The 12,084-nt window shown below is 44.2% G+C and overlaps 2 protein-coding genes across 2 annotated transcripts; both read right to left on the bottom strand.

Moving 5' to 3' along the window:
* Positions 1 to 1,437: 1,437 nt before the first annotated feature.
* On the bottom strand, positions 1,438 to 5,877 carry MARCKS (myristoylated alanine rich protein kinase C substrate). Its single transcript, XM_039870676.1, has 2 exons — positions 5,370 to 5,877; positions 1,438 to 3,532 (listed from the first exon to the last, which is right to left on the bottom strand). The coding sequence occupies exons 1-2, from the start codon at positions 5,469 to 5,471 to the stop codon at positions 2,630 to 2,632; spliced, it is 1,005 nt and encodes a 334-aa protein (XP_039726610.1). The 5' UTR covers positions 5,472 to 5,877; the 3' UTR covers positions 1,438 to 2,629.
* Positions 5,482 to 6,120, bottom strand: LOC120609398 (uncharacterized). Its single transcript, XM_039871878.1, has one exon. It carries the CDS (start codon positions 6,103 to 6,105, stop codon positions 5,482 to 5,484), a length of 624 nt encoding a protein of 207 aa, XP_039727812.1. The 5' UTR covers positions 6,106 to 6,120.
* Between the last annotated feature and the right edge of the window lie 5,964 nt (positions 6,121 to 12,084).

Below are 12,084 nucleotides of genomic sequence, written 5' to 3'. Positions count from 1 at the left end.
TACAAAACTTTGGATGAAAAGATATATGTCAAATATCATTTAATCACTTGGTGGAAAACCCACTCCATCAATACCACCCAAAGTGTTCTAGGCAATGATTAAAATCAAAATAATGCAACTTAATAAATTCCAGCTGTTAAAAGAACAAACCTAGCAATATAATTGGCTACACAGTTTATTTTTGACTACTCAGGAGTTACTTTTTAAAATCCATTTTTTTCTGAGTCCTACCACATCCCAGGCGCTGTACTTGGCCAAGTATTTAAGAAAAAGGTGGGCAAGACCCATAAAGCCATCCTTTGGTTACCAGATTTGACTTTAAACTTTCAAACATCCTTCAAGATCAAGAAACCCCAACTAAAAGTATACTCTCCTAAACATTACTTGATTAGTGAGGAGGGCATTTGATGAGGAGAGGTCATAAACTATTACTTATGGTCCATTATTTCAACTAAAAACAAATGTCAAAAGCTGATTTGTTAATATTTAAAGATTTGGCATTCAGTTGTTATACAAATGTGGTTCACTTATTGTGAACCCTACATGGCATACTGCTCAAAAACAGTAAAGCAGGTGTACGTAAACAATTTTTCTTTGTATTTAATGAATGGTATTTGATACACATCTTTATCTTAAAATTCAATTGAATTTAGGGTCCAGTGAAGAAAAATATCCAGTTATATGGTGGTAAAAAAGCAAAGGAGGTATTCTTGCAAGAGAAATTACTATAAAAGAAAGTATTATTCTCTATCTTTTCCTTGGAGTAACAAGATGCTAATGCACTACTTTCATTAAAAAAAAAAAAACAAAAAAAAACTGCTTGCAACTATTGAATTGAGGCAAGTACTAAAGGCCCATAAACTGACAATGCCATCCATTCATCACCATTACTTCTTTACATAAGCCTGTTTTCCTAAGGTATAACACAGAGTCTAAGCAATAATTTGGAAATTATCCAAGCACTAAGCAGTTACAATGGCAGGTAATACACCATCAACTTTTGAAACACATTTGGTTACTTTTTATGACCCATCTGCAATTTGGATTAAAGAGACTCAGTCATTATCAATTTAGGTTTCTGGACCTCCACGACAAAAAAAAAAAAAGTTTTATGAAATTTTCACATGACATTAAGTCTTTGGGTCACATTGCTTTTCTATTAAATGGTTTATTCTGACATGCTACATAACTACAATAAAAGTAATTGTTCAATTTTTAAATGAAAACTAAATATAGATAAAAGGTAACAGATTTGACATGGAATGTTGTAAACTCTGCATGTAATCTGACAAGGCTGATTAATTTCAGTTTGAAAACTTCAGATTAAAAACCACAAGATAATTTACTCTCGATGACATGCAAGATCTTCCTCAAATTTATCTTAAGACCTAGAAGTCTCAGTATTTTACCAGAACATAAAGAAACACAACAAATTTGTACATTTTATTCACATTTATTTTTCGCTTTTAGTGTGCTCACAGAAAATTAGAACACCTTAAGCAGGAGTTTAATAGCAATTTTTGTAAGCAAAGTTACATTCCATCTCTAAGTCAAATTGGTCAAAGCTTCTCCAGTATTTACAAAACATGATAGACAAGATGCTACACAAAACCATTGCATCTGAAGATTTTTTTTTTCCTTTATTCTCAAAGACAACTGGAAAAGAAAGCATTGTCTGCTGTAATCAAAAACATACCACAGTATAAACAGTAACCATTCCACTTATCACAGCTTGGTTGAGTTTAAAATTTGTGTTTAAAAGGTCCAAGATGACTGCAGTTTTACAAAAATGGGCAGGGTGAAAAATTGCAAACTTCATGTGCTTCTGGATATCAAGATTTGTTTTTATACAATAGTCACAGTTAAAAACACCCTGCTGGTAATACATAATTACATTTTATTAAGGTCATAAACCAGCAATAAACAATAAAGCCTATACAACTTGTAGTTCTACTTAATCACTGACTGGTACAGCTAACATGAGATAAGTGAAAAGTTCCTATGGTTTAAATGAACTCCTAAGACTATGATCTTTTTTAAAATCTGGGTATTGGTGTTTTTTTTTTCTCTTTCCTTCTTAATCAAGACTTGTAGTGTTGTAAACCTGCCTCACAAAATACATCGTAATAACTTTTCTTAAAAAAGACAGCCTTTACACCATCATTTCTAGTGGCACATTATCTTGGCAATGCTATGCACCACTTAAATTTCCCCTTCGTGGCCCCTATCACTTCATCTGACATCCCTTTTTGACCCACCCATCTCCTTCATATATGGGCATGTCCACAGACTGACAACGAAAGTTTACATTTTTGAATAAAGATGCAAAGTATGCAAAAAACATTAATACTGATGCAAAAAATAAAAAATAAAAGAGAAACAAGGCAGAGGAAGGTGTTTAAGCTCTCCTCGACCTGTTGGAATGGTGGTTAACAGAATGATTTGAGATGGGATCTGTGGGGGAGGGGGGGAACAAAATTTGCTTCTTAAAAAAAAGTAAAATAAAAAAGACATCTTTAAAATCAATCCCTGGTTGTAGACAAGTTCTCCAAAACCAGTACCTGGCACCACTCCAACAAACAAACGGGGGGAGAAAAGTTCTTCGATCATCTCAAAAACTCGTGCCCTTTTACTCTGCCGCCTCCGCGGGGGGGGCTTCTGGACTGCACTCGGGCTGGGCCTCCTGTGAGGGGGCTGCGCAGGCTGACGAGGCTGAGACGGCCGCGGCCTCCTCGGCGGGGGCCGCCTCCTGCTCCGGGGGCGCGCCGGGCCCCGCGGCGGAGGGCGCCTCGCAGGCGGCGGCGCTGGCCCCGGCCTCCTCGGTTTTCTCCTCGGCCTTGTTGGGCTCCTCGGCGGCCTTGGCCTCCTCGCTGGCGGGCGGCTTCTCAGGCGCGACGGCGGCCTCCTCTGGCTTGACCTCCTGCGGGTCGCCACCCGCCGCCCCCTCCTCGCCCGCGGCGGCCTCGTCGCTCGGCGCCGCCGCCTGCTCCCCGGGGGCCGCGCCCGCTTCGGCGGCGGCCGAACCCGCGCCCCCAGCGGCCTCGTCCTTGCCGCCCTCGGCGGAGGCACCAGCTGCGCCCTCCGCCTCGCCGCCCTCTCCCGCCTCCTTCTTGTTCTTCTTGAAGGAGAAGCCGCTCAGCTTGAAAGACTTCTTGAAGGAAAAGCGCTTCTTTTTTTTTTTCGGGGTCTCGTTGCTGGGCGAGGGCGTGGCGCCGTCCTCGGCTTTGGGCGAAGACGTCGAGGAGGCGGCGGACGCGGCCTCGCCCTCCGCCGCCGTGGGCGAGCCGGGCTCCGCAGCCTCGCCCTCCGCGGGCGCCTCCTTCTCCGCGCTGCTGGCCGCGGGCTCGGGGGCGGCGGCGGCGGCCGGCTCATCTTTCTCGGCCGCAGCAGGCGACGCCGTCCCGCTCCCGGCGGCTGCCGGCTCCTCCTTGTCGGCGGCCGGGGCACTGCCGTTGGCCTGCAGCTCCTCCTTGGAGCCCGGCTCGGCGGCCGCGGGAGAAGCATCACCATTTACCTTCACGTGGCCATTTTCCTGTGGAGAAGGAAAAGCGGGAGCGTCACTGAAGCGGCCCGGGCGCCGCCATTCCCGCCCCCACCCCGGGCCCCTCTGGCTTTGGAGCCGCAGCCCCCCTTTATGAGGAGGCGGGGTTGGGTACCCAGGAAAGAACTCTAGGAAGAAATGGGGGCAGTGCCCTTTAGGGCGCCCTAAAGGCACAAAAGTAGCTTCCACCACTCTACAAATGCTCTACGGATTTAAAAGGGCCGAGTCCCAAACGTGGAAAGCAAAGGGTAACCCATTCCAGCCTTGGCCTCTCGGGCTTTAGAAAAAGGTCACATAAAACATGACACGCCAAACGCCCTTTGAGGGAAGAAAAGAAGGAACAGCGCCAGAGGTCTGTGTCTACGCTACAAATACCCTTTCCTTCCCTAAACCCAAAGGGCTCCAGGAAACCTCCAAGAACTCCCAGGGTGATCACAACGCTGCAGCCAGAAGCGCCCGGGCTGCGCGCGCAAAGGCCCTACGCCCGCCTAGGTCCTGGGGTCAGCAGGGGGCGCTGCGCCTCCATCACGCAGAGCGAGGCGCGAGCGGCGGGCGCGGAGGGGCGGGGCCGCGGGGCCACCCCGCCCAGCCCTGTCGGGCCCTGCCCGCCGGCTGAGGCGCCCCCGAGCCCGGATAGCACAGCTCGGAGTCCGCAAACAAAGCTCAGGTGGCTTGCAGGCGTCCTGATCGGAATAAAACCCACAAGGCAGGGGGAAACCCACTATTTCTGAGGCTTCACCTCTGCTTCCACGCCCACCTTCGCCAGTGATTCTCTGAAGCTGGGGTGTGCCCGGGAGGCTCATTTTGCATTTTTAACGAGTTCAAAGCCTCTTGGCAGAGCTCGCTTTCCCCATTAGATTACAGCAGGCGAAGCAACGCGGCCTCTGCTCTAGGAAAAGAGGCGTGGTGGGTACCCAGTGTTTGCGGAGCAGCCACCCGTGGCCGACCTCTCGCGCCCACCGAACCGTGGCCATCCGCCTGGGTCTGGGCAGCGCCGGGGCGGCTCCCGCGGTGATAGAGGGGCCCCGCACACGAACCATCCCGACGGAAACACACCAACTACCTCCTCTTGACCACCTGGACAGGTTCTTAAGGACCCAGAGTCTTCCCATCCCAGGGGTGCCATTTAAAAGTCAAATGAGTGTGTTATACCACAGATAGCTATGAATAAAGATTTAGAACAGTGGGAAAGCCCCATCGAAAGATACTGAAAGCCCTTCCGCCCAGCTCCAGCCAGCTATCCAGCTGCCTTTCCAAGAACCCAGGGCACGCCGCCTCGGTATACAATAAGACAGCCCTTCCCCTCTCGTCCTTCTCCACCGCCATCCCATTGCGCCCCCCCACCCCCACCGCCACCGCTTCCCTAATCACACACACAGACACACACACACGCACAAATCACACCAGTTTAGAAATCTTGAAGGCGACCCAGTCTCGACAAAAAATGTCAGAGTCACTTAAACACCTTTGTGCCCACTAAACACAAATGCAACCTGGCTGGGGGCGGGGGTGGTGGTGCTAGCACCTATCTAGTCACGTTCTGCCAAGCTCCAAACACGCCATTTTAGACGATTTATCACTTCTTTCCTCCCGTCTACAATAGAATTCGCCCGGATACTCCGGGAATCACTCCTTTGGGGCAAGGGGGGAGACCCTTCCTATGAGAAATCGACAATTTAGGCTACCACTTTCCATTCAACTTTCAGACTGGAATCTAGCCACGCTCGTCTCCGCCGAATGCACCTCGGGAGCAACCAGGGGGAAAGGGGAATCGTTGGGATTAGAGAAAGACACCAAAGAAATGACTGGTATCACAGGTATAATTTACCTGTCCATTCGCTTTGGAAGGCGATGAGGCCACAGCCGCCTCCCCGGGCCTCTCCGCGGCGGCTTCTCCCTTCGCAGCGGTCTTGGAGAACTGGGCACCCATGCTGGCTTCTTCAACAAAGAAACTCAACAGATCCAAGGGGAAACAAAGAGCCTCGAGTTGGTGTAACGACCGGGCGAGCAGCAGCAGCGGCGGCAGCAGCGGCGGCGGCGGCAGCAGCAGCACACACACCGGAGGGAGGGGGGAGTGGGGGTGGTGAAGAGGACAGAAGAGAACCGATTAAATATATTCCGGATAAAAAAATTTTAGTCGAAGAGATCAAAAAGCAGCAGCGCAGGAGGGAGGGAAAAGGGTGGAAAAGTCGAGCACAAAAAAAGGAGCCCAAGTGTAGTTTTTTAAAAAAAGAAGTAATAAAAAAATCCCAGATTTGTAGCCGCACTGTAGACAAGAGGAAAATGGAGAAATCTCCCTGGTTGCTAATAAGATGCGGGGTCCAACGCCCAAGTGCACAGATGAATGGGCTCGCGGGCGCTGACGCGGCCCCCGCGCGCGCCGGCCAATCCGCGCGCCGCACACAAAGCAGGGGGCGGGGCCTGCGCTCCTGGCGAACAATGGAGCCGCGCTTTGCAAACGGTTTGAAAATCAGTCTCAGACCAAGAATTAATGTCCTCCAAATAAATAAATCAATTAAAAATACATGCCTCTCACCTCCCTCTGCTTGAAAATAATAATGCATCACTTGATTAGCTTGCCTTGTTTGTAATTAATTAACGCGGGAGGGGGTACTGGGGCGGAGAAAGCGTTAACTTGACTCGCTTTGACTCTTGTCGATCTATATCGTGTCTCTCTCTCCACTCTCCCCTTCCCCATCTTCCCCGTGTGTTTATGTGTGTGTGTGTGTGTGTGTGTGTGTGTCATATCGCGCGCGCGAGTGTTAAAGACAATGGCTGGGATTTGTGCAGCATGTTTTCTTTCTCCGTGGTCCATATTGGTTCACAGATACTGCATGGGTTTTTTTTTTTTTTAACGGTTGCAAATGTTAAACCGCCCCAAATTGAAAAGGTATTTAAACCACGAAGATCGAATTTCATCAAACGAAGTCGCGAGTTAGAATTAGGTCTGTAGGCCAGATGTGGAAAATGCAGAAGCGGCAAGCAACCGAAGCCACACTCCCTATCCTATGCCACAGTGGCATGAAATATTTTGAGACTGGCCTGCGGCGCTCATCAAATCTTCCATCTCTGACTATTCCCAATTAGTAACTAGATTCCCCCTACACACACAATATAAAGTGAGAGCCATTTACGAAAAAATCGAAACAGTTCACATTTTATCACTGTATGAGATGACATGATTACATTTCCTCTATGGTGAAATGAGACAGCCTCGAGTGTATTAATCCATATTTACAGTTAGGATGAAATTTGCGTCGATATGAATCGTTTTCAGCCTACTGCCGGGATCTGATGGACTCTATTTCTGAACGTATGTGAATGTGCATGCGAGTATACTCCAGGGAGGGAGAGAGGCAGGAGCGATGAAATTCTAAACAACCGGACTGACGATTACAGTTCTAAGGAGAAATTATATGTTGAGAGATAGCAAGAAGACCCCTGAACGCTCCAAGTGTAACTTGGGTTAGAAGAAAAGCTTTTATAAAGGGACAGAGGGTACCTCCATCTACTCCTCTTGCCACGGAAGTACCAGACGCTATTTGTGTGTGAAAGTCAAGGCACTGATTTAAAGAATGGGTGGGGTTGGGCAAAAATCAAGGATACAGCCTAATAAGCATTCTCTTACCACCTACATTTTTGCTCCTAAAGTTTTCACTACTGTCCAAATCAGACCACCTTTTCTCGATTGCCTTTAGCAGTTCTGAAATGAATAATCTTTTGCTTATGGCGGTGAGAAGCAGTCGAGGGAATGGTTCATTTCTCTTGGTGCTGGCTCTGAATTCTGTTTTATTTTCCGCTCATTGTAGGGAAATAGGTCACGCTCTGAGTGAAAAAGATGGTTGGTTCAAGCCAATATAATTCTTTGTTCAAGTATTGCTTTGAAATTACCAAGCTGCACATCGTTATATGAAGCTTCGTCTTCTCACTGTCCACTTCCTCCAGATGCATTATTCAATCACGAAGTCATATTCCCTAGAGCTGATGGAAAGACATTTCCGTAGAGGTCTACCTTGCCAAACGTGTTATCACCTTTAAAGGAGCCCGCTGGCCCGGCCCAAGAACCCAGCCGCAGCAGTGAACGCGAATCCCCTGTATTAGCAGAGTTACAACTTGAAAAGCTAACTGGGCTGATCCAAAACCACTTTCCAGGCTATTCTCAAAAGCTTATTTAAGGCTGTTGATTTCCCTCCATCCCCAACGAGAAACATGCCCTTTCATCTGCATTCCGCTCCCAGTTTAACTTGGGGTGATTGCTAGCTCGCTTTCAGATTTTCTCGCAGACGCGTCCTTAGCTCCCCATTTCGGGGGCGCTTTTATCGCTCCTTTGTTACCAGGCTGCCGTGTAGCTTTTCTCCCTTTTCTTTCTTGAATGCCTATTTGCCTGGTATCGGCTTGTCTCCCTGGCAACGACCAGGAAAGATTCGAAGCCCCGCGCAGGGGGAGGGGGAAGAGGCGGAGCCGGAGGGGAGCAGGGTAGTGTTAGAGGGGAGATACCGAGCGAGAGACTGGGAGACAGACAGAGAAGCAGATGGCCGCGCAAGGGGGCGGGGTCCAGTCGTGCGTAGGGGGACCCCAGGCGTCAGGGGCGCGAGGGAACCAATCAATTCCTGCAGCAGCTCCGAGGCTAGAAAACAATTGTAAACACATAGATTCACTACCGACGAGCTATCCCTAGTTTACGGTATACAAAGACGATTTCATTTAGAGTTTACGATACAAAAAATGACTTCATTTCACTACGAATGCGCATTGCTAGTGTAGGTTGGAAAGCCGGGCGGTCCCCAATAACTGGCAGGGGGCAGCGGTTTGCGTTGAGCTGTTGGGGGCCACTGAGTGCCCGACCAACCTACACTAGGAAGGAAGGAAGAGGAAGGAAGAGGAAGAGGCTGGGAAATGGGAAGAGGTCCTTCTGTGTCGGAAACTACAGAATGGCAGGGAAGGGCCGCCAATAAAACTGGAAACAGTAGGAAGTTGTACAATGTAAAGATACACTTCCTGAGGAGTTTGGTGTTCTGGGACTCAGAGCTAAAGATTTCAAATAAAGTGCTAATTATATAAATATAATTGTTTAAGTATTAAGTACCCAAGAGGTCATCAGGAGGAAACAGGCATTTACTCTTTAACCATGAGCTAGGGAATTTAAGATGCTGATAACCTATATATGGATTTCTCTTATAAAAAGAGCGATTTATTTAGGACACTTCAAAGATTTTTCTTCTTTAAAATGTTAGCACGGGAAGAAATTTTTAGAGATCTTCCCACAAATTCCTTGGGGCCTACTGTGTGCCAAACATACTGATCTATGTCTTATTTTCACACTGGTGAACAAGACAGATACAATTTCTTACTTCACGGAGCTCTCATTTCGGTAGAGTTAACAAGAGTTAAAATGAACTAAATCATCTAGTTTCATTCTCTCACTTATCATATGAAGAAATAGGCTCATGGAAGTTGCTAGATTTTGTCAGATGATAGAGACAGAAATACAGCTCACCCCCTTAATGATTTTAAGTCCCCAGTTTTTCCACTACTGCATGGTACTGTCTAGCCTTCCCTTGATGGCCTGTGCCATCACTTCACTGGATAGGTTGGTCGTTAGTTCCTAAAGTATTTGTTCTTGCTAAGTACCAGGAAGAGGGCTAGACATCAGCTAACACCAAGTAAGATTGGGGACATGGTACTTCCTCTCAGGCAGCTTCCATTTTGTATTATCTTTCACAACTTATGTGAAAAAGGAGAACAAAAGATATTGTTGTGTGCTTTAAAATTTTTTAAACAATAAAAAATAAAAAAGATGAGGCTCACTTTCTAAATTCCAAGTTAAATATGATTTTTTTTATCTGAAAGCATTCATTCATTCACAAAATATGAAATCCCACTGTGTTTGTGATACTGTGCTTCAATTTTCATCTTAGATTTTATATTACCTGAACTTTATCACAAAAATCAATTTGTTTGGAATACAGTGTGGAGCAAAACAGACACAGCTCCTGATTCTTTCGACAGATATTTATTGAATTCCTATCATGTGTTAGGCATTTAGAACATATCAATGAACAAAAGAGACAGGAAATCTTTATAAAGTTTACATTCTAGAGTGAGAGAAAAACAAAACTTAATAAATACCAGTAGGCAAATTATATGGAATATTAGAGATACATAAGTGTTGAGGGGAGTAGGAAACTAGAGCAAAGTAAGAGAGTTGGGAAAGCAGGGTTAAAATTATATACAGGGGGTCAGAAAAGTCCTCATTGAGAAGACAAACTTTCAGCAGACTTGAACAGGTAAGGGAGTTAATAATGTGCTTCTAACATAGCAAGAGAGAGAGAGAGAAGTCATAATTGAACAAAAAGATCACAAATAGATATGTAATTGTAAATGGTCATTTGGGATCTGAAGGGAAATATAGGATGCAATAATATAGTCTAATATAATTAAGAGGATTAAAGAAGGCCTTTTTAAAGGAGTGATGTTTAAATGAAAACCTAAAGGATGAGTAGACATTAGCCAGGTAAAGAGGTAGAGAGTTGTGTTCAGATGGAATAGTGAAGCTTCTGAGGAGGAAATAGTTCAATAGGGTTTGGGAAGAAGGTCAGGAGATAAATTTGGACATATTTTGAGATGTCTATAAAATATCTTAGTGGAAAAATTAAATGCTCAGATATGAGTCTAGAGCTCAAAGGTTGGTTTGGAATATAAATATAGATTTATGATCATTCCATATCTAAATATTTTCTGAAGCCAAATTATAAAAATATGCAAAAGACAAGAGAGTGCTGAATTACACCCTGAGTACCTTCTATTTGAAGAGGCTAGGTATTTGTCAATTATATGTCAATAAATCTGTAAAAAAAAATAATAATAATAACAACATAATAAAGTAAAATAAAAATAAATGAATTTCAAATAAAGAGTTTGGGTAGAAAAGGAATCTAGTCAGCAAAGAAGACTGAGAAGGAACCCCCAAAGAGCAGACAGAAAATCAGGAGAGTGCAGTGTTAGGAAAATCGATATAGGCAATGTTTCAAGGAAAAGTGATTAGTTTTGCCAAATGTTGTTGAGAAGTCAAATAAATACAGAAAAATGTTGCTGGTTACAGAACTGCATTCTGTATACTGAATATAGAAGTTACTAGTTAGAGGCTCCAGAGTAGTTTTTATAGTATTCTGAGAGAGATGTACAGATTTAGTGTGTTGAAGAGTAAATGAGACGTGAGGAAAAGGACAGCATAAATAGTCCCTTCTCTATGAAGCTTGACTGGATGAAGGGTATAGAGAAACAGGGCAGTAGCTGGAAAGGGGTGGCATAATGATTTTTATTTTGGATTGTATTGTCTTGGATAAAAGATATTAGAGCAAAGTTGACTGCTCTGGAAATTAATCCAGTAGAAAAGAAAATGTTGTAGATATAAAAGAGAAAAGGAGTAATAAATGGAACAAGATACCTAAGAATGTAGAAGGGTATGACGATAAAGAGCATTTGTTGAGAAATGGACTTTTGAAAAAGACCTTGCTCCTTTCCTATAACAGAGGAAGATGAGGATGGTTGCAGATTTAGTGTGAGGAAGATGAGAGTTCCTTTTGATGGTTTCTATTTGCTCTCAAAATCATCAGTTTAGAATGAGGGAGAGAACGGAGAGTTGGGGTTTAATAATTATAGAAGGTACTGAATAGTGATCAGGAAGCGAAGGATTGAGATTTGGGGGCATAATAAGACTTTTGAGCAATATTGAATGCCCATTTGAGTTTGATAAATCTCAACGATGCTTAATCAGGATATCAAAGTTTCTCTCTCATATATACTTTTAACTGAATAATAGTATTCATTACAAGCCTCTTTAAGAATACCAGCCATTCACTTTACCAACCTATACTAAATTTGTATTATACCTATATAGTCAATATCTGCACAAAAGTAGAATATGGATTGAGATGGCTCTGCTTTTGTAAAGCCTCATTTCAGTTAATCCTATATGATTTCATACAGATATGTATAAACAGAATAAGGAAGGGACGAGAACCTATTGTATGCCAGGTATTGCACTGTGTGAATCTGTACTAGGCTTGTTTCACCCTTACAACAACCCCACGGACTTGCATTATTATATCCATTTTACAGATTTGGAAATTGATGTTCAGCAAGGTTTAGAAAGGGAAATTCAACTAGTATATTAGCCATTGTCCGTTGAGGGCTATCTGATTTTAGGAATCTAATAAGATCTCAAATGGTTGTAATAGCACAATGGGAACTTATGATTTTGTATATAGTCAGAACTTTATTAATTTTTTAGTTAGCACACTATATTGAAAGTTAAATTAGACTTTGCTTTAGTGTTTTTACTAACTATCCAGTAGCACCCAAATAGAAAGATTCTTTCATAGGAAACATCAGAGTCACTGATCATCTAAACTGAAAACTCAAGGATAGCACATCTATTATAGGAATGAAGTTTCTGAAATGTTAGATCTCCTCCAGATACCTAGGTGATTACTACAAAACCACTGTAACCATGATTATGTACTTACTCTCTGCTCTTCAGG

Source organism: Pteropus medius, unplaced genomic scaffold (assembly GCF_902729225.1).
Source record: "Pteropus medius unplaced genomic scaffold, Ma_sr-lr_union100, whole genome shotgun sequence".
NCBI lineage: Eukaryota > Metazoa > Chordata > Mammalia > Chiroptera > Pteropodidae > Pteropus > Pteropus medius.
This window is presented reverse-complemented; position numbering and strand designations above follow the sequence as displayed.

Bases quoted from the DNA above. Each gene is read 5' to 3' on its own strand.
- MARCKS (XM_039870676.1), bottom strand. From the start codon at position 5,471: ATGGGTGCCCAGTTCTCCAAGACCGCTGCGAAGGGAGAAGCCGCCGCG. The intron at 3,533-5,369 runs GTAAATTATACC...CCTTCTCCACAG, and splicing joins CTTCCAAAGCGAATGGACAG to GAAAATGGCCACGTGAAGGT.
- LOC120609398 (XM_039871878.1), bottom strand. From the start codon at position 6,105: ATGCATTATTATTTTCAAGCAGAGGGAGGTGAGAGGCATGTATTTTTA.